General features: G+C 38.4%; 2 protein-coding genes across 2 annotated transcripts; both read right to left on the reverse strand.

Annotated features, from left to right (window-relative positions):
• Positions 1–7,484: 7,484 nt before the first annotated feature.
• Positions 7,485–11,521, reverse strand: atf3 (activating transcription factor 3). The gene is made up of 4 exons (XM_066677381.1): positions 11,391–11,521; positions 10,046–10,289; positions 9,701–9,808; positions 7,485–9,123 (listed from the first exon to the last, which is right to left on the reverse strand). The coding sequence occupies exons 2-4, from the start codon at positions 10,286–10,288 to the stop codon at positions 8,863–8,865; spliced, it is 612 nt and encodes a 203-aa protein (XP_066533478.1). The 5' UTR covers position 10,289; positions 11,391–11,521; the 3' UTR covers positions 7,485–8,862.
• Positions 11,522–18,017: 6,496 nt separating this feature from the next.
• On the reverse strand, positions 18,018–18,791 carry LOC136702719 (antifreeze protein Maxi-like). Its single transcript, XM_066677866.1, has one exon. The coding sequence runs from the start codon at positions 18,789–18,791 to the stop codon at positions 18,018–18,020; it is 774 nt and encodes a 257-aa protein (XP_066533963.1).
• Positions 18,792–23,236: the final 4,445 nt, after the last annotated feature.

Raw genomic sequence — 23,236 nt, forward strand, 5'->3', positions numbered from 1 at the left:
AAACTGGAGCAGTGGTCATGTTGAGTCATATCCTTAAAGAGGGTAAAGTGCAGTTGTGGAATGACCAGCAGATAAGAGTCTTGATACAGATATGATAGTTGAATTAAATATATAATATTAATGTATTTACCTTGAAACAAACCTGAAATTATATTATATAAATGTATTTAAGGTATTGCCTTTTCAACTGTCCAATATTATTATACAGTGTGGCTGACAGGTTTTCTTTCAGCAGAATTGGTATCTTTTTCAATAAGTTTATGAACCCAGACATATTAGTCATAATTTACATAGTAAACATTTTTTCTTCCTCATTCTCACAACAGTGTTCTTTCAGTTTTATTTCTTTGACACTATTTTTCTTTCAGTTTATGTCATCACCTGACCTTCAGATATTTTCGAATAAAGGTGAATGACATGGTGGACCAGAGATAAGAACACAAGCGCATAGAATGACAAAGCAAATATATTGAAGTGGACACATTTTCGACAAGTTAACACAGTTCCCTGGGTCTAAATAAAATGCCTGTGACATACTTTGTTCAAAATTCCAGTAGGATCAAACAAAACAGCACCTTTCTTCCTGTCTAAACAGCTGTATTAAGAACTAATGGTTTACATGTCTGTCCCTTTGTATGAGAATGAGTCACAGCTCAGCTCAGTGCAAGAGCTCAGGAGTGAGGTGTAAAAACACTGGCTTTTAGCCATTTTCACTTGGTTCTCTTTCCGCTGTGACAGAGTTTTGAGCCATAGCATTCCCCCTAAAAGAAAGAAAGAAAGAAAGAAAGAAAGAAAAAAAAAAAAATATATATATATATTTTTTATGTGTGTGTATATATATATATATATATATATATACAGATGGAGAGAGAGAGAGAGAGAGAGAGAGAGAGAGAGAGAGAGAGAGAAAAAGTCAGAATTATTTTGAGATAAAGTTAGGAAAAATTAGGAAAAATTTTAAAAAGTCAGAACAATTAAAATCTCTCTGGGTTATAATCTATTATAATATATAGACAGACAGACTCATAGTTTGTGCACCATATAGTAAGTTGTGAAAGAATCAGTCAAGTGATGTGAACAAAATTATTTATTATATGCTTCCGTCTGAATTACATGACAACTAATGTCAGTTCAGCCCCTGATTGCAATGCATATGCCTTAAGTTTATCGTACGAGTCCATAAGCCATAACACGATGGAGTCTCATGGGCATCGAAGTTCCACTCCCTCTGGACTGATCATTTTCATGATTTGAAATTGTATCCTGTGAAACTAGATGTCACCAAAGGTGGGAAATGAGAAACAACCATTAATAAAATAAGCAACCTTTACTGAGGTGTCCTTACAAGTTCACTATGCAGAAACGTGCAAGTAAACCAGGAATAATTTGGGCATGGAATATTGTGGGAAAAGCAAAGCCATTATCCATCGTCGCCCAAATCCTTCTGATGGTAGGTATTGCTCTGCCCATTCCTATTGCCATACACAGTTCAACACACACAAGCATCCCAGGAGACACATGTAACAACTATATGTCCCCATACACACAAACAACCTCATAATACAGTCTGCTAGGCCTGCTGAGAGCACTCCTGTGAGCACCCTACACTGCCTAGAGTCCTGTGTCGCCACAGTATTTACTTGGAACATATATACATTAATGCTGAACACAAATACATTAAAGTAGCAATATGTAATATATCTACTGCACCAAACCTTAAAATGACCAGGATAACCAGAGATTAAGGAAACGTGCTAAGCTGAAACACTGGCATTTCTGAAATGTAAGTTCATTTTTGAGAAGTGCATGTTTCATGACCAGAACTCTTTGTGTTTTTCCTATGGTCCCAGCACTGCCCAATCACCAATAATTTTCTATAGCCCATGTTGCCAACTATGACACAGAATAGTAGACACAAACACAGCTTGTTGCAGTCATGGAAATGAGCAAGCAAATGAATATAACATTAAATTCTACCAGAAAAAAAAAGCCTCAGTATTATTCTAAAAAATATTCATGACCAAAAACTGAATAAAACAAGAGTAAATATTGGCAATGTATTTGAAAGCTGGAGATATCATAGAGAGCAGCAGGACTGCAAGACCAAGGCAGAATTGACTGATGTTTTCCTAAAAAAAAAAACTATATGATAAGTAATTTCCAAAATATATATAAATTTACAGACACATCTATGAATTAAGGTGTAAACTCCATGGTGTGAGTGCTTTAATGAAGAAAATGAGGAATAATTAGTTTTGCATAACCATCTATTTAAGATGAAGAGAACATTCAAATAAGAGCTGGAGCATAGCACCAATATTAGCTTTGTAAAAAGATCAATTTTAAGGTGATGTTCACTATTTAAATAATAATAATAATAATAATAATAATAATAATAATAATAATAATAATAATAATAATAATAATAATAATTAAATAAAACCCCCAATCAACAACAACTGCAACAACAAAAAACACTTTTTTTAAATAAAATTCGAAGCATGTTTCCTCACCATTTGCTAGCTCTCTTGTCTGTTTTGGTCCATGAAACTGGTCTAATGTGTTTTTACGAAGCCCTGCTGTTAGTAAATATGTAAAAAAAAATCTGTGTCTCAGTCTGGTATACTAGGCTTTTGCTCTCTCTCTCTCTCTCTCTCTCTCTCTCTCTCTCTCCCTCTGCTCATGGTGATGAAAAAGCACCTGGTGTTTTTTAGACAACGGGGAGAACTCTAAACTTTGAAAAGCATTGAAGTATATTGTATTGTCCATATATGCGTATGTTTCTGAATGTTTGAGACTTCATATGACCTCTGTCTTCATAGAGGATTAAATAATTAAGTTAAGGGTTAATTGGTCCTATGGTCAAAAACTCACAAGAAAAAAAATCTTCAGCTCTTTCTCTCTCAGTCCCAGAGCATGAGATAATGTAATTAAGGGCCATAAGCCTTACCTTATTTGGATAAAATTAACCCTATATAACAGGGAGAGGTGAGCTGAATGAGAGAGAGAAGAGACGAGATGACTAGAATTGGCTGAATCTCTCTGTAAGACACTGTTCTTTTGTGAAATAAAAATGTATTTACTACTTAAGACATGTCTGCGGAGAAACTTCTTTATTCATCTTCAACACACCACTCCAGAACAAAAGAAACAACAGCATGAACCAAGACAAAGATTTTGCTCTGCTTTTTGCAGGGTTATGTTGAGTGAGTAATGTTGAGTTATTTTTGCTGTTTTGGATTACTTAAGGTGGAAAAATGCATTAACAAATATGTTACTAAGCTAAATAACACTAGTTACAAATGCGCTTCAGTGGTAAATCAAACAATAACTAAAAACTTCAGCCATGTACAAACAACAGACATGTTTTTCCTCAAACATACTGTTCCATCCTAAAGGACACTGAGCTTTTAAACGTAAACAAACCTGGGACCTATTCTTGCATTTGTATTTCTATTGCTTTTTTCAATTAATACTCCTGTGTTTGCAGCTTTCGTTTGCTTCATAAATGTTGTTGTGATATGACTCAACAGACTACCGTAGGCCCAGAGAGATAAACACAACAGTATTTTGAAAGCAGACAAAAGACAAGGCCAGAAGAATATTAATAGTAACACAACACCCTGACAGGAGAACAAATATACCATGGGATTTTTTCTCCTTTACAGGTCATATGCTTTTGTTTGCTTTCAAACTGCTGCTGGGTTTGGTCCCTGCTGTGTGGGGGGAGGTACCATAAAACACATATTTGTCACACAGGAGAACATGTAACATTCCTCACAGCATTCCAGGCACTGCATACGTTTGAGGCAGAAAGCACTGAGGCTATTGAGCATGTGCAACTGTGGGCAGGTTTTCTGTCTGATGTTGAGACAGTAAAAAGTCCTGCACTAAGCGAAGAGTTTTCTTGGGCAAAATGTTGGGAACTATAGTGGAAGTTGAAGGTTATTGTCACATTTCAGCACAGTACTTACAACACACCCTTTACACTGCATCAGCTGTTATGGTGCAACATGTGGCACCACTCATTGCAGTTGCATCATAAATGTGTTTTCCTGCCATAAAAGATAAGGGGTAAATACAAGAACGATTTTACCGGAAACAAAAGGATTAATAAGATAACACGTGCAAGTGTTTTCATTGCTAGTAAAGATAAAGTGAGGAAAAAGAAATAATTTTGACTTTCTCATTATTGCAAAGCTCTTTTATTGCTTAGTTGGACATGTAAGTAAGACATGCTGTTGCACAAATATTCAGCCTTTTAACCCTTTCAAATCCAAGTCGTAGTACAGCCTAAGGCTTATAATACTGTAATTAGATGGACTACTTCACAAACTGGTTCACTGTAATAGTCATTTTTGCCTAGTTTCAGTTCTTGATCACTGAAGAAGGTTTTAAATTATGTAAGTCCCATTATTTACTGGGTTACTGGGTTCTTTATTGGTCACACTTCATTTGAAACTCATATTTAACATTAATTAAGATTGTTCCTGCCATTCTTAATAAATCTTAATTACACATTAATACATGTTTTGTCACAGTGTATAAAACTCGATCTCTTGTTTGCAAATGCACTAATAAATGCATTGTAATAACACACAATAAACACTTAGTTGAAAACCCTTCAAACATTAGAATCTACACTGCATGGTCAAATATTTGTTGACAATATTAAAAAAAAAAAAAGGTATTAATAGGGATTTTTTTTTCTTTTGGAATTTACATGAACTGCATCAGCATTGAGTGCACCATTAGGCAGTATACATATATTATAATAATAGGTTTTAACTTTTGGACATATATTGAACTTTCAAACTGTGGATGACTTGATTTCCTTCTTCAATGTTCTAGGTAATGTCAAGTGACATTTGGACATTGCTGACATCACTGTCATAACCACTGATTTAAAGGGTTTGTTTAAAGGGTTTGTTAAAAGGGTTTATTTAATCATTACTGAGTTTTACTAAATCAATTTTCAGGACAAACTCCAGTCACTGTGTTTTGGTTGCCAAAAAAGTGGAATATGAGATTAATGCAAATATACACTAGTGACCTCTTTGTTTCTACACCCATTGCCCATTTTGTCGGATCCTGCCCACAGGTGTGCTGTGAATTTCTACAGTTATAGACTATAAAGTCAGTGGAGCTGAAAAATGGACAATACATGTAGAAAAGGTCATTTTAATATCATAGCTGATTTGTGTATGTACCATACAAGATCAGTGCCAGTTCATGTAAAGACAAACAGATTTTTTGAAATGTTTAATTTTAGAGCACAACAGGTAGTGTCACTGTCACACAGCTCCAGAATCCCAGGGTTGTGTTTTCAAGACCTGCTCCAGGTGACAGTCTGTGAGGAGTTTGGTGTGTTCTCCACTTGAGTTTCTTCTGAGTGCTCCAGTTTCCTTCCACAGTCTAAAAACACAGGTTAGTCAGTGGATTGGCTACTCAAGGTATCTATAAGTGTGAGTGTGTGAGTGAATGTGTGAGTGTGTGTCGCCCTGCAAAGGATGGGCACCCCCTACAGGCTGTTGTTCCACCTTGTTCCCAGTGATTCAGGGTAGACTCCAGACCCACCACCAGAAAAAATCAAGCTTTATTCCAAGTGTATAAACCATTTTAGATTTCTTAAACAGACTTTACTACACAATGAATAAAACTCCCAGTATGTTTATTTATTTATTTATTTAAATAAAGTGATATCAGATCTGACGTTGCTGAATGGATTAGCCACAGAACTCTAACCTGTTGACAAGGAACAGATGAGTGAGGGAAACCAAAACCTCAGTTTATAGACCTGTGAAAATGTTCCCTATCCTGAGGTGATATTTTAAAATATTTTTTCGCCAGCACACTTGGGACCATTTCCAACCTGGAAATTACCAAGTAACCTTCAACATTGATAAATCCCCTGTGAATCAGAGTATGGCCAGTGTTGGGTTGGTGTTTCACTATCATTTTCCTGACTTCTGTATAGTTTCTAAAGAATTCCAAAGACTTTGTGGGTGTTGAATGATACTTTTACTAATTTTTTTTTTTATTGCATGGGAAATGAATGAGTCAGATGTAGCTGAAAATTTTCCTCCTTATTTAATAGATAACGCCTAGTGATTCGGGACAGGCATGACTGGTATGAAAAGATTATTATGCCTCTGGGCTGAAAACTGACATGTCCCCACATGTCCTCATGCATACACTTGTCCTTCTACTCATTAACATACTTGAAGACATAATCATTATTATGACAAAAACATTTATACAACAATGTTCTACCAACTGAAATTAATGTGATAGACATTATTATTATAATTTCCTGTTTAGTACTTGTATCTTTAATCTTATAAAGTACCTCTCTACAGTTCTCTTCCCCTCATCCTTGGAATTATTATATGTTTGTTAATGTGATATATTTCTTGCTACTATATATCTTGAGTTTTCTTCAATATAATAAAAGTAGTATTTATTTAAATAACAAAACTTACACGGTCTGCTTTTATTTATTGATTTCCAGCAGAAAGAAACTGCCTTAAAGTACTAGTTATTCATTTTCAGTGGGTAGAATATCAAACACTGTGTAGGTTTCAGGAAAAACAATAAGAAAGAGATAAAACTAGGCAAGAAAATAAATATATTTGCAAATATATGAAAAAAAAAAAAAGCGGGCGGCACGGCACGGTGGCGCAGCATGTAGTGTCGCAGTCACACAGCTCCAGGGGCCTGGAGGTTGTGGGTTCGATTCCCACTCCGGGTGACTGTCTGTGAGGAGTTGGTGTGTTCTCCCTGTGTCCGTGTGGGTTTCCTCCGGGTGCTCCGGTTTCCTCCCACAGTCCAAAAATACAAGTTGGTAGGTGGATTGGCGACTCAAAAGTGACCGTAGGTGTGAGTGAATGTGTGTGTGTCTGTGTTGCCCTGTGAAGGACTGGCGGCCCCTCCAGGGTGTATCCCCGCCCTGCGCCCAATGATTCCAGGTAGGCTCTGGACCCACCGCGAGCCTGAATTGGATAAGCGGTTACAGATAATGGATGGATGGTTACAGATAATGAATGAAAGAAACACAATTTTGGTGTTCTCAGAACAATGAACTGTTCATTCCAGACCCCAGACCTCAAAGTTAGTAAAAGTGTTTGAGGTTACATGGATTGGGAAAAGCAGAAATTTCAACAAACCTTTTGGGAAGAGAGAAAAAAATAGTGCTATAAATATGATGTACATAATTAGATACCAATTCCATGTAAAATGGACCTTACTACACAATGAATAAAACTCCCAGGATATGTGTTTTTTAAATAAAAATCTAACATTGCTGAATGGATTAACGACAGAACCACTTTCAGGAACAAAACTCTTTTTTTTCCATTTATTTTATTAATAAACTGTTTAAAATACAAACAAACACACAAACAAACAGAAAAACACAAATAACATACATTTGTCATTACATCACTTCAGGTTATAGTGTAAAATTATTTCAAAACCAAGCTTCAAATAAATAGTTCTGACATCTGCATGTGAATAGCTTGAAGTGGTGAAACGGCTGAATAAAATAAAATAATACCACCAAAAGCTTAGCTTAGACTGAAAATGGCAGGCAGTAGTAATGTATTCCATTACCTATCAGTATATAACTAAAACTAAAACAAACAGACAAACAAATTAGCAAAACAATTTGACGCCTGCGTCTCTTGTCACTTATGCATAAAACATTCTTCTAGTGCTCAACAGTCTGCTGTGAAACATAACTGTAAAAAGTGAGACCCCACCTTCTCTGCCATTCTGTTAGAAACTGAAATTTAGGTTTCAGTTGGGAAATGCTAGCCGCAGGTTTAAACTAGTCTCTTACCAACAACAGTCCTACTTGGGGATTTCTGTACCACAGATCTTTGCAGAGCAACATTGATATAGTTTGACAGGAGTGGTAAGACTGCAAACATCTTAAGAGCTTTCTACCAAGAAATACCTTTTAAGGTGATGGGTTTTGTGCATTAAGGTCAACACACATTTATATAATGTTTAAAAAAATACAGTAAAACATTTAAAAACACATACATCAATACAAATACATCTACACAGAGTAGGCATATTCAGGCTGTCACACTCACGGCACTGTAACAAAACACAGCTGGACTTCTGAGATGATAAGAGGAACAAGCTCAGTGGTGGAAGTTTAAAAGAAGAAACCCGCTCCTCTATGTAACTTGCTCTTTGCTCTAATCTTCAATTAACAAGCAGTTTCACCGCTAATACAAAGTCCACTTTACCTCTATTTCCTTGTTCCTTTTTTTTGCCCGAGTTTCCTGAATGCATTGTGCATGTCCTGAGAGATTAGTGTAGCAGCTTTGAGTACTGTGGCATATTACAGTGACATTTTACAAGGCAGAAGCCACACACAGCTATGGAACTACATCAACGAATTCTTACTTCATTTGCTTGAAATTACATGTCTGTCTCAGGCTGCTGGAGGATAATTCTTCTAACTTTTCCCCACATTCTCACAAACACAGTGACCTTAGTTCTGTTACATTTTTTAACAGGACTAGCAGTCCTTAAAGAGACACCAGTGAGATTACAGATATTAATTAAAAAAATTATGAAATCATGTTGCCTTGCTCACCGCCATGATTTCAGTCTTTGGTGCACATACAGAGGTTTGTCATTCAACAGTGTACAGTTTTATAAAATAGCATACAAAGTAAAAACACACCAAATGTCCTTCAAGGTTAGTGCTTTGACAGATTTCATACAGAGTTCCATCTTGAGTTGCTGGGAAGCAACCACCTTAGTACTTAGTCCCTTATAGCAGGCCCCTGAAGGACCCTGTTCCTTGGCTTAAGCTTTGCTGAAACTTGGTTAAAAGTCAGTGTCTCAGAGATGGCTGCATGTTGTAGGCACAGAGGAGGGAAGCGCTGGTCCGACCATCGTCAGATTCAGACCCTGCAGGGTTGTCTCTTTGATCTGTTGGATGAAGAGTTTCCGTTCATCCTCAGGGGTCTGGCCGTTCTGAGCCCGAACAATGCAGGTGGGTCGGTGCAGGTTGAGCATGTAGACCAACTGCTGCTTCTGGTTCTTCAGCTCCTCGATCTGGGCTTTGAGCTCAGCATTTATTGACTCCAGCTTTTCAGACTCCTGCAAGAGGAATAATTTAATTCAGGAATATTTATTGTAATCTCACCAATGCATAAAATGCATTTGGCAGTTTATTAAAGATAATGTTTTATTTTTATGACAATACACATCTGAAAATGTCTTGAAAGTATAATGAATATAAACAATGTGCAGACAAGTTTTTAGCCTCTTAAAGCCTAAATATTTGCCCAGTTTTCACTAAATCAGAACTAGAATCCCAAGCACTAGTAAATTATTTTAACATTAAAGGAACACTAGGTAACATATTTACCTTATAAATACAGCCTCATAATCATTGTGATGTTTCTCACAATGTAACTTATTTGTAACTTTTGGGCTTAGCACTGCAGAAACTACACTATGTAACTTTTAGAAGAAGGTAGGACACCATCACCACTCCCTCCCCACTGATTTCTCTACAGTGCTGTAAAAAATGAATCACACTAAGAGGAGCTCCAGGAGCAAAAAACCCAAATATTACCTAGTGTTCCTTTAAGCCCTATAGGTAGCCATAACTATCTATTGTGATCATGTATGGAAATATCAGGTAATTACATTATATATATATTTTTCTAACCTTTTGCAAACAGTCTGTTTTCTCTTTCTTCTTGTTCCGACATTTGGCAGCAGCAATTTTGTTTCTTTCCCGTCGTCTTCTCCTCCGATCAACTTCTTCAAATGTAAGCTGGGGGTGGGGTAATATAACACTTGGTTAAAAAGGCCAGGGTGGTTCTTCTATCACAAATCAGAAATTCACTTCAGGATTTTGCTCTTAGAAGGTGTCAAATAAATATCTGTCTTTCTCTAGAAACTGACTTAAACCACTTCAAATATATTATTAATTTCTTAGCAAGTATATCTAAGCAAACAAAAGTTAATGAATCAATGGAGAACACAGAGGGAGAAGAGAGTGTAAAGGTACCTCTCTCTTGACAGGGGGCTCACTAGGGGGAGCTGAACTGGAGCTGGAGGAGCTGGGCTCAATGTTCATACCACTGGCGAGCCGCTTGTTATGAATAGCGTAGCGCAGCTCCTCTTTTACTAGTGGGCTGAAGGTGGTGAAATCCTCCAGCGTGAGGGAGCCTGGGGGGGACAGACAGGGGACCAGAGCCGACGCACTGATTTCTGAGGGACCCAGGCCCAGCCCCGAGTGCTGGAGCATCATTCTGAAATAACAAAGACATAAATAAAAAAAGTTTTAGAGAGGACATTTAACACCATGGGTATTATCTTAGAGATTGCTAAAAAACATACATATAGTCTTTATTTTAAATGTTACTTCTTTACTGTTGATACAGCAAAAAGTTTATTTAATACTTTAAAATGATTTTATGGTTTTGTTTAACATTACAATAAAGAAAAATCCTTTATAACATAAAATAAAAATACAAAACGGATCTGTTGTTTGCCAAATGGTGCCCCCTCATTTATCTATAGATTCTTCATTTTACAGTTTAGATCTTTATGATTTCATCATCTCTGATGAACTGAGACAACAGATCACTGTGGCCTTTTATATTTATATAGGCTTATTAATGTTTTTCTAATTAATAATAAATGTTATTAATAATAAATAATACACTAAAGAAGAATCTTCATTTTTAAAATCATTGCAATTTAAAACGTGTAGTGGAGCCTCAGGTGATTTTGCTGTCGGTCTGATTTATCTTCTCAGGAGGCTACTGTCGTTAATCCGGTTTAGAATGTGAGACTAAACTTGGTTTACTCCATACAGCACTGTTATTGCTGATAGAAACTTAAAATATGAGCGTAGGTCATCCTTGTTGAGCTATTTGACCGTTTTAAATAGTTTTAAAACGAGGATTATGCAAAAACATTCGTCTGTTTATCCTATCTTTCATTGGTTAAAGAGCAGTCGATCTCGTTTATCTAGCTCAAACACATGCTTTAAATAAAACAGTGCTCGGTTCGAGTAGTATAAATTTTTCTTTTTAAAGCAAACTAACTAAACAGCTTTATTCCAGTTTTACTCCAGTGAACCCATGTTTCGTTTAAAGTCTTTCTGTCAGCCATACGTTTGCTTTTTACCATAATTACTTTTCGTATTTTACAAAATATGAGATAAAGCGTAAAGGAAGGAACGAGTATAACTGCTCTTTACCACACAAACTAAACATTTTTCACAGCGTGTTAAAGCAATACACGGGAGTTTGTCTGAAATTCCACCGCACTTCCCACTAACACAGATATGAACCCACATACACCACCACTCACACATACACACAAACACACGTTCAGTCACTCACCTTGTTCCCTATATGAATAGTAGAGTGGAAACTGTCTTAAACTCAAGGCTCCCCTCTTTTCTCATCAGCGTCCCTCTCTCTCTCTGTCAGCTGAGAAAGTAGAAAGTTACAGCGTCTCTCCGGCGCGTTGCATCACCCGTGTTTTATAGTAACACTCGTAGTGGCATCTTTACTAGTAAAAGGGAGGGGAGCGGGAGAGGGAGGGCTTTGAGTGACGTCATCCTATTTATAGCAGGGAGAGCGGCTTTGCCCTGCGATGATGCAATCAGGCAAACCCTCCTGACACACACACACACATCCACCATAAGAGGACAGAGTCTAACACCCCCACGATACTCCCCCTGCTCCGAGAAGGAATGTAAGTCCTAACATTTCATTGTAATGAGCAAATTAGTACGCACCGCTCTAATGATAGGGGATTTGTGGAATGTTCTGAACCGTGACCAAAAAAGTAGGACCGGCTCAGTCTCTCAATACAGAGACAGCCTCACTCTGATAAAGACACACACACACACACACACAGGGAGAGAGACACTATCATATATAAACCTGTGAAGGCGTTCAGTTTTTGACAAAATGACCCACGAAGCAGTGTGAGTATATTCTAGACCACTGAGTAACAAGAGCTTTGAAAATGAACCACAGTATAGGCCTAACGAGGGTCTTGAAGATGGAGGAAGTTTACTGAGGTAATAGCCTACGTTTGTATTGATTTGGCCCTGTTTTTAGCTGTAATTATGTGTGACTCGTCTTTAGATAGATAGATGGATGGATGGATGGATGGATGGATGGATGGATCTATCTATCTATCTATCTATCTATCTATCTATCTATCTATCTATCTATCTATCTATCTATCTATCTGCCCACACAGACAAAAATTGTAGCGTGGTCTACGTAAATGTATATAATAATGATGGCAGTGGTATTAACCAGATGTCTGAAGTGTTAAATGCCTGTAAAAGCTCCCACACAGAAAGGCATTTCTGCTGCCTCCTGCCTGAGAGTTTGTATATACTTTTGAGATAAAGGTTTTGCCAGAATTGTACTTCAGAAAACACATCCATAGCAGAAAGATACATAGACAAATTTGACCCTAAAGAAATTTTGTTGTTCAGATTTCCAGTATTAGGTTTAAACATCAGATTATACCTATAGATTCAATGTTAAAATCATGGGGTATGGGCAGCCATGAAGGAATTGTTGGAGGTATCTGAAAGGTAAATCAGTGGCTGTGGATAAGAGGGACAGGTTATTTGGAGTAGTGTAGTAAGTGATAGATTGTGCAGGTGTATCGTGGTTGGTAAATACATGGAACCTTTATCATATTGAAAATGTTATTGGTGATGTATTATGTAATGTTCACATGGAATTGGTGGCACTGATCATGCATTAACGGTGCCACAGGGGCTAAGTACAGCCTTAGTCACCAGGGAAGCTGCTGTGATTTTATAAGAAGCTGGTTAAATGATAGGTATGTGAAGTGAACTTGGAGAGGGTGGGTCTGGGACACTGGACCACACTGTTTAGCCTTCCAGAAGTGTCATGGGTTTAAATCAGTGACATAACAAAAAAGTGTCTACCTGATGACCCCTGTGAAAAGATTGCAAATTAGCAGGGTGATTAGAGTTTTGAGAATATAATCTTGTTTTCAGGGCTGTGATGGGCTCAGTCCAATCAAGTTTTTTTAGTGCAAGACTTCCAGTTAGTAATTTCACGTCATTTTAACAGAAAATATTAATCACAGTAGAAACAGATTTCACTGTTTTCAGTTGATTTTCAAATAGATTAAACATGTGGTTCTGGGGTAATACCATTTTATTTTTTTACAGGAGTGCCTCTGTTTTATTTCCATCTAGATTGGCACTGTGGGTGTTTTTCTCCCACATCCCATGAGATAATTATAAAATGAATCTCCAGAATCAGGGCTTGTCTGATATTATTCGTCCCATTCGGAATAAAATCTTAAAAATTTTGCCATATTTTTGGGAAAAAAGTGCTTGAGAGTGCCTGGGAGCTGCACCATTACGACATCTTTCAAACTTTAAGTCAGGCCCCTTATTCATGTCATCCTCTTACTTTAAAGATGAGGTAAAAACTGACCATTTCTGTCTTTCATGGAATTTTGAAAGCTCTTTCACAGCTTTTTTGGCTATAGGGTCAATGCAACTAGTGCAGTTGACAGGAAGCCTCAAACAAAAAAAGGAAATTAGAGCCATTACTTACTTCCATGTTTCAAAATAAGGTGGGTACGTTGGGCCATGTCTGTAACTCCAGTGATTAAGTGCAGAATTTTGACATCTTATCCAGTGTAATATCAGTGGTTCCATGTACCCGCAGTATAATGAAACCTTAGTCATTAATTCTTCGTTAGCACTCTTATTAAACCACCCTGAATAACTTTGTTTAATAACTTTTGTGTAGCTTTGTATAACCTTTAATTAACAAGTAGATTTTAATGTTATAGCATGCACAGTTTTGTGAATAACAAAAAGGCATCTAATTAGACCATTTAACCTATATATTTGGGCTATAATTGCAATTTTGCTTGTTAAATGTTTTCATTCATTATCTGTAACCGCTTATCCAATTCAGGGTCGCGGTGGGTTCAGAGCCTACCTGGAATCATTGGGCGCAAGGCGGGAGTACAGCCTGGAGGGGGCGCCAGTTCTTCACAGGGCAACATAGACACACACATTCACTCACACTTTTGAGTCGCCAACCCACCTACCAACATGTGTTTTTGGACTGTGAGAGGAAACCGGAGCACCCGGAGGAAACCCACGCGGACACGGGGAGAACACACCAACTCCTCACAGACAGTCACCCGGAGCGGGAATCGAACCCACAACCTCCAGGTCTCTGGAGCTGTGTGACTGCGACACTACCTGCTGCACCACCGTGCCGCTTGTTAAATGTTAAAAAACACAATATAAAATTAAACCTTGCTAATGAACGAACCTATACATTTAGAAACTAATAATAGTGTCGCAGTCACACAGCTCCAGGGATACAATAAAGCACACATTCAAGAGTTATCATAACATCTATGTGTAAAATTAATCAAAACAAAAAACCAAATGTCTGTATTTTGGAATGATTTTATATGCTAGTCATATAAATTCCTTCATTAACCTGAGGAGGGTTTCTGAGAGCACATTCCTCTACTGGTTGTGAAGTGAGAATTTCTTGTTGTGTGTTGTAGTAAGTTCCCACCTTGGTACACACTTTTAACTTAGTGTTCTAGAAGTTTGCTGTCCTCTCCCACCTACAGCTCCACACGCACCACACACACATAATCCTCTCTCTCTCTCTCTCTCTCTCTCTCTCTCTCTCTCTCTCTCTCTCTCTCTCTCTCTCTCTCTCTCTCTCTCTCTCTCTCTCTCTCTCTCTCTGTCTCTCTGTCTCGCTCTACAAATACATTGTTACCAAGGAACAATATCATAGCAATCATAACATGACATTGTCAATTTTCCATATCTTGTTAGCTCCAGGATTGAAAAGGATACCACAGAGGGCTTTATCATCTCATAAACATTGTTAATATTTTACTTATACTTTCCCCAAGTAACTGCCTAAATTGATTGACTGGTAAAGGATCAGGTGATGTTCAGGAGAGTTGAGCAATCTTTCCTTTCTGTGACCCAGAATGAGAGCTATGTGCTTGTGTATTGAGTTCCTGTTGAATATCGGTAACTTGTGAGAGAAGCAGAATCCTGAAATATCATAGGTTTCTAAAGCATGAATTTTCTGAGTACTGGACTTTGTCAAAGTATCTTCATGTTATAGTATTTCTCTGAAATATGTGAGAAATCTGACAGCAAAATCTACAGTATTTTCATTGTAAACTCAAAAAGACTATATGAAAAATATTTCAATACTAATGGATTTATTTATACAAATTTATACTTAGTAAATACATATTGTTGTTATAAGTCCTTTAAAAATTCACATGAAATTGTGGAAATGCTAAAATAATAGCAGTTAATAATGATGTTACACTGTAAAAGGAAGAACTTTATTTTTAAACAAAATGTTTTACACTAAATGACTGTCAAAATTATGAAGTATATAATAAATGTGTATTTCTTTTTCATTACCTTAGGATAAATGTCCAACATTATAGATAATAAATAACTGAGAAATTAATGAATTGCAATTTTAAACGGAAGTCTAAATGAGAATTCTAATATATTTTACTCAGTATTTCACCTTTTTTTTGGAAGCTATTGCATGAATTTATATATCTTAACAAGATATCAATTTTGTATTTTGATCATCAGTTTTTTAGATAGATATTTTCAGATATCAGATATTTTTCTGTTATTATGGACATTTAAAATTTGTTGATGATTTGAAACCTATACATTTTTTGAATAACAGCATCTCAATAGAAAAATGTAGTATAGATACATTCAAAACAAATGAGTATTTTATTCATGAAGACGGGGATTCTAAGCATTTGAATAGTAGAGGGTATATTCAATATGCTACATAACATTACATATATAGTACTTATGTATGTAGCCTTAATGTAGTAATTAAAATATGTTCTACCCTTCACGAAATGTTCCAACTAACAGGCTATATTCACATCATGGAGATTGCGTTTACTTTGTACAGACAGCTGCTTAAAGGTCTGGGGCTGTCGTGTGTCCTCAAAAAGATATTGAGCCATAAGTACAGCTGTTATTAAGTCAATACTGACCTATTAGCTATTAATACACCATGAGGTTCCAGGGTAAACTAATTCAACTTTCAATGAGCTGCTTTCATCTCAGAGTTCATGTCATTTCTTTGTATAAATAGTGAATAATGGCATTCAGTTACATCCATGTTAAATGCTCAACATAAAATGACTACAGCCCAGATTAGACAAATCATTACTTTTCATTCTCAGCACTTCAGTTACTGTATGATGTGCGTCAGATGGACAGCACAGTTTCACATTTTTTACTTTAACATTCCCTGTCTTTATATTTTTTATTACACATACTAGAAAACTTATTTAATGTACATTTTTAATGAAGAACCGTTATTTATTTTATTATTATTTTTAATTTTGTTCAGGTGCATCTCAGAAAATTTTAATATTATATCAGATCAATTTTTAATACAGAAATGTTGGCCTACTGAAATGTATGTGCAGTATATGCACTGAATTCTTGGCATGGCATAGAATCAATCAGCCTGTGGCACTGCTGAGTTGTTATGGAAGCCCAGGTTTCTTTGATGGCAGCCTTTGGCTCATCTGCATTGTTGGGTCTGGTGTCTCTCATCTTCCTATTGACAATAGCCCATAGATTCTCTATAGGGTTTAGGTCAGGCTGTTTGCTGGCCAGTCAAGCACAGTAGTACTGTGGTTATTAAACCAGGTATTGGTACTTTTGGCAGTGTGGACAGATGCCAAGTCCTGCTGGAAAATTAAATTCGCATCTCCAAAAAGCTTGTCAGAAGCTTGAAGTGCTCTAAAAATTCACAGTGGACCAACACCAGCAGATGACCTGGCTCTCCAAATCATCACTGATTCTGGAAACTTCACACTAGACTCATCTTGGATTGTGTGCCTCTCCACTCTTCCTCCAGACCCTGGGACCTTGATTTCCAAATGAAATTCAAAATTTACTATCATACAAAAACAAAGCATTGGATCACTGAGCAATAGTCTAGTCCTTTTTCTCCTTGGCCCTGGAATGATACTTCTAGTGTTGTCTCTCAGTCATGCGTTGCCTGACACAAGGGATGCGACAGTTGTAGCTCATGTCCTGGTTACGTCTTTGTGGGGTGGCTCTTGAAGCATGGACTCCAGCAACAGTTCACTCCTTGTGAATCTCCCTCAAATTTTTAAATGGCCTTTTCTTCACAATTATTTCAAGGCTGTGGTTATCCCTGTTGCTTGTGCACCTTTTTCTACCACACTATTTTCTTCCAATCATCTTTCGCATAATATGCTTGGTGTCACATCCTGGCCCAGTCCTGTTTGTTTTCCCCTCCATGTGCTCTCTCAGCACGTGGCCCTGTCTGTTATTGTTCATGTCTCCACCCTTGTACCGCATTTGTTCCGCCTCCTTGTCCTTAACCCTCGTTATCTGTTTCAGGTGTGTCTCGTCTCTTCATGTATTTAAGTTCCCTTGTGTCACTTCCTTTTATCGGTCATTTGTTTTGTGTTGTTCCAATTGCAAGTCGTGTTGTTTCCTAATTCTAGTCATGTCCACGTTCTAATACCTCGTCAGTTGTTCCTTGTTTTCGTTTTCTCATTTCATGTTGTTTTTTCGAGTCCTTTCATTTATTCAGTCGTCGTGTTTGCCCTCAAGTCCGTTTGTGTTAATAAAGTATCTGTGTTGTACCCTTCGCGTTTCCCTGACAGAATGACCGACCCATATAAGGACGCAGCTAACACAGACAATCCTTTCGCGAGGTGTGCTATTTGCCGGACACCATTCCGTACAGGCCCCAGAGATCCTGTGGGGTATGTTTTATAGGCGGCTGCAGAATGGAGTAGCTGGCTCCAGCACATGCACTACGCGGATCCTCAGCGCCTTCAAGAGGAGTCGACTCATGTACCGAGTGATTACTCCAGCGTGAATCGAAGGAGCCGGCGTAGAAGCGAGCTGGAGCGAGCTGGAGTCATCCATGGGGCACACCTCTGGGGGATCCATGGTTAAAAAAATCCCTCAGAACCCCTAAACCCTTAACAGCTTCAGTACAGGATGTCGTTGCAGGGCCCCCTGCCTCCGTGGAGGTCGTCGCAGGGCCCCCTGCTTCTGTGGATTTTGTCGCAGGGCCCCCTGCCTCCGTGGACATCGTCGCAGGGCCTCCTGCCTCCATGGATGTCGTTGCAGGGCCCCCTGCTCCCAAGGACGTTGCTGCACTCCCTTCTGACCTCCAGGAGAAGCTTGCAAGACTCTTGGCACGTCTGGAGGTCTCCATGAAGGCGGCACCCACCGCTCCTGTCTCCGTGAAGGCAGCACCCACCGCTCTTGTCTCTGTGAAGGTGGCACCCTCCGCTCCTGTCTCCGTGAAGGCGGCACCCGCTGCTCCTGTCTCCGTGAAGGCGGCACCCGCCGCTCCTGTCTCCGTGAAGGTGGCACCCGCTGCTCTTGTCCCCGAGAAAGCAGCTTCCACAGCCGCTCCTGACTCCGTGAAAGCGGCACCTGCTGCTCCTGTCCCAGCGAAGGCGGCTTCCACTGCCGCACCTGCTCCAGCGAAGGCGGCTTCCACTGCCGCACCTGCTCCAGCGAAGGCGGCTTTCACGGCCGCACCTGCTCCAGCGAAGGCGGCTTCCCCGGCCGCACCTGCTCCAGTGAAGGCGGCGTCCCCCGCCTCGTCCGTTCCTGCGAAGGCGGCGTCCCCCGCTGCTTCTGCACCCATGACTGTGGCTCCGGCTGCTTCTGCACCCATGACTGTGGCCCCGGCCGCTTCTGCACCCGTGACTTTGGCCCCGGCTGCTTCAGTTCATGTCCCTTCAGCACCCTGTCCAGTCATGTGTGCCTGCTCCTGTCCTGTCTCCGAATCTGTCCTCTGTCTTCTCACGATTCCCTTCTCTTCTTTCTAGTCCTGTCCAGTGTCCGTTTCAGTCAAGTCTCTTGTCCCCAGCTCCATTTCCTGTCTTGTCCTGAGTCTTGTGGTTTCGTTCTGCTCTCTCAACACATGGCCCTGTCTGTTATTGTTCATGTCTCTGCCCTTGTCCCGCATTTGTTCCGCCTCCTTGTCCTTAACCCTTGTTATCTGTTTCAGGTGTGTCTCGTCTCTTCATGTATTTAAGTTCCCTTGTGTCACTTCCTTTTATCGGTCATTTGTTTTGTGTTGTTCCAACTGCAAGTCGTGTTGTTTCCTAATTCTAGTCATGTCCACGTTCTAATGCCTCGTCAGTTGTTCCTTGTTTTCGTTTTCTCATTTCATATTGTTTTTTCGAGTCCTTTCATTTATTCAGTTGTCGTGTTTGCCCTCAAGTCCGTTTGTGTTAATAAAGTATCTGTGTTGTAGCATGTGCGTCCGCCTCTGTCAGTCCGCCCTTCGTGCTTCCCTGACACTTGGATACTGCAGGAGGGTGTCAGTGACTGCCTTCCTGACATCTGTCAAGTCAGTAGTCTTCCCCATGATTTTCTAACCCACTGAACGAGATTAAGGGAGCAATCTCCCTGTATGTGTGTGTGGTTGTGTGTGTGTGTGTGTTTCTAAATATGTTTATATATTAGTATATATTAATTACATACATTGACATATATATTATGGCTTTAAAAGAATAATTTCATTTTATTATTTTTTATTTCTCCTCTATTATTTATTTAAAAACTGATAAATAATTTATTAATGTTCGCAAACAAGCTGAGAAGAGACGACATTAAATACTGCATATTGTTTCTTTAACACAGCTTCTCACAATGCTGATAGGATACGTCATCCCTTCCGGGAAATAGAGAGAGAGAGAGAGAGAGAGAGAGAGAGAGAGAGAGATTCGTTCCCTTCCCTTCGAGAGGGGATGACGATGGGGGGTCTTTCGCTTTGAGACGCAGAGGACTTTCCTGTAAAGCTACAGTGACTCACCGCTCCTCGGATGTTTTACCGTTACAGAGCTTTTCTTTCATAAATACGACTCTAGAGCAGAAACTGCAAGTGTTAGTTGATAAAACAACAAACAGGAGGTGAGACTACAGTTATCAAAAATATTTTCTGAAATACTTCACTTCCAGAAACACCCGTCTAAAATTTAATATATGGTTTACTGGTATGCATTTAAAACTGCACAATACCATTAAAAACAGCTTAGGTCAGTATTAATCAGCATAACCAGTTTAGACTAGCAAGACACGCCAGCATTAATCAGCATAGTCAAGTTTATATCAGCATAAAACAGCTTAGACCCGCAATAACTATCTAACTTAAACCAGCATAAAGCAAATAAGACTACGTTCTTAAAAGAAAAGGTGATACAATATGATCTGTGAACAATACCATAGAAGAACCACTTTTGGTTCCATAAAGAACCATTTTTGCTAATATGTTTAAATGGGTAAAGAACCTTAAGATAGAGTAATGGATATTTAAAGACTAAAAGGTTCTTCAAACTTTAAAAAAAATGTCCAATCTTGTTATGAATAATGTTGGTAGTTATTTACTTTTGGGCCTAAAAATACATGGTTTCTTTGTATAATTTTCATACAGACATTTAATCAGAAACATGTTAATTAAATAGTGTATATAAATTCCCAGGTAGTTGTTTATATGTCATTTTCTTCAGTATTAAAATTGTTACATTTTATTACTTTTTAAACAAGTTTAGCATATCTGCAACTTCTGTGCTTTTGGATCCACCTGTGTCTGGATGGCAAACTGTTCAAGAGTGCATGACGTGGGCTTCAGATTGTCTATGTATGAATTGGCCATGTCATTGGGTCATTAGCAATCTCAATACTTGCAACAACAGCCCTCCAGGAGTCTAAAAGAACATTACTGGCATTCCCTCTCCCTACCAATCTGTGTAGTGCTAGTTTTTGCAGGCATCTGTTAGCTGACAGAAAAAAGTGTTAGGCAGTTAATGCTCTCCTCCAAGCAAGTGAAGCTGTCCAGAAATATATAATTAACAACAGAATGAAAACATGCTTTACACGGTTTGGAACAAGCTCATTAGTTATTTTACTTTCTCACCTTTGTAACACTGTGTGATGGGGAGACCTAGGTATTGGATGACATTTTTTGTTGAGAAAATTGGATCCCCCAGTTTTATTTAACAATGTTTAACAAGCAACAGTAAGTTGAGGGACAAAGGGATGACCCTTTAAACTACTGTAAGTAATTTCTTAAATATTGAACCTTAACAATGACATGATCCCAAAATAGCTCATAAGATTAATGTGTGAGATCTAAAGTCAGTCATTTGGGAATTGGTTTAACACTGTTGCTGGAACTGCTTGACAATTCTGCACTGAATGGTTAAGAATCTGTCTTGTAGAGTGTCTCTTTATCTAATAATTTGGACTGATAGCCAACTCTGCAGTAATCAAACTTTCATCAAAAACACAGACAAATTTTGCTGATCTAATGTTCACTTTAGTAATGAGAATAAGACTAATATATTTGAGTCAGATGGGAATCATGTCATTCAAGTGTAAAACTAGGTAAAACTGAATCCAATATGTGTGAAAAAGTCAGTTAAGTTGAGATAGGGTATTTTGATTTTCAAAAAAGAGCACAACTGAGGTAGGATTCTGGCATGGGACAGACAACCACCTGCTAATTGTTTATTGGAAAAAAAATGTTTAGTTTGTCAGTTCCTGACAGTTTATTATAATGGAAAGCCTGTTATATACTGTTCATAACAAATGACAAAACTGAAACACTTTATTGAAATGATATTCAAGTGATTTTTTACAAAACTCATGATCATGACAAGATTACATTGTAAAAGTAATGTATTTTAATATTGGTAAAAACAAGCATCAATTTTGATCAACCAGTAGCAATATATACTTGACAAAGGATAAGTGCATCGCTGGGAAGCAGAAATTTATGTAGAAAAATTTAGATTTCTGTCTGATTTAACAATGCTGAAAATAATATTATTCATGCTTCTTCCATGCTCTCTGGTGTTCAGGCTTTAAAAATCATTTTACCCTTTTTTCATGTAATGCTAAAGAAAATCAAAAAGCTATGCAGAAAGTCAGTAACAGTCAGATGTGTCCGTGTATTTGTGTTGTTATAAGACAGAACATTAAAGGCTCATGGATGACAAATGCTTCCACATATGAAGAAGAGATTATGATGAAGTACGTTAACCACTTTAAGTACATGTCTATTGGAGGCACTAATGTTCTGTACAGCTTGGCTAAAAAGAATTGTTGAAGCCGTAGCTTCTCACACACAGAAAGGGGCGTGAAACATATCACAATTCCCAAAGTGTATCCCAATTCTGTTCTAAGTTCTCTGACCCCTAGGACATTTGAGCACTTAAACTCTCATGCCCTTTTGCTCATGCTTCAACTTTGTCTACAAACGTCATCTAAGCACACTTTTGAAGATGAATATAGGGCTTAGGGCAATAATGGACATTATTGCAATTTAGAAATCCTGGCTGGACGCATTTTTTTGTGTCCCAAAAAGAGAACACGTCTGGAGAATAGAGGACCTATTTTCACTCTAGTTTAGAGAAGGGCACCTCATTATTTGGGGGATATTTGGCAACAAACAGTAAGTTTATGCAACCCAGTGCCACTTGTCACACTGTAAAATGGACAGAATAATAATTAATAAAGCAATCATGAAATCAAGTGGCCAAGTCTGAACTTTACTATATACTCCCTGGTATTTTAGATATACAAAGTATTAAGTGTTGTAATAAGGCCAGTTCATTCAGCAGTTACAGAGCCAGAGTGATGTATAATGGCATCAGGCCTCTGGAATGAAAGTTGACATTGCCTCCTCTAAATAATAGTTGGTAGTTTCCCTCTTACATTTGCACCATACACAGTGGCTCTGCTCATGGTTTATTTTTAAAGTTCCACCTCCATATCGTGCTGAAACCAATAGAGGCCAGTGACGTTGCCATCTGTTTGTTTACCACAGCCATGGTGACGGACTCCCGCCCAAGAGGATTAAATCCCAAGCATGCAGACAGACAGAGGGGGAAGCCATGGCCAGGATTCCCAATCTTTTTTGGGCCCTGACCTCATTTCCTTTAGCAGCAACACAGACAATATCTGTTGTATGTGTAAACCAGGTTCCTTTGTCAGTAGGAGTGGGAGGTACATGACATGCAAGCTATAAAGGCCTTACATAATTGAAACTTGTTTGAATTAGACTGAGCCTGCAATGTACTGAAATGCATTCCTCTGGGCTTCTCCCTCAGA

Source organism: Hoplias malabaricus, chromosome 7 (genome assembly GCF_029633855.1).
Source record: "Hoplias malabaricus isolate fHopMal1 chromosome 7, fHopMal1.hap1, whole genome shotgun sequence".
In the NCBI taxonomy this organism is placed as follows: domain Eukaryota; kingdom Metazoa; phylum Chordata; class Actinopteri; order Characiformes; family Erythrinidae; genus Hoplias; species Hoplias malabaricus.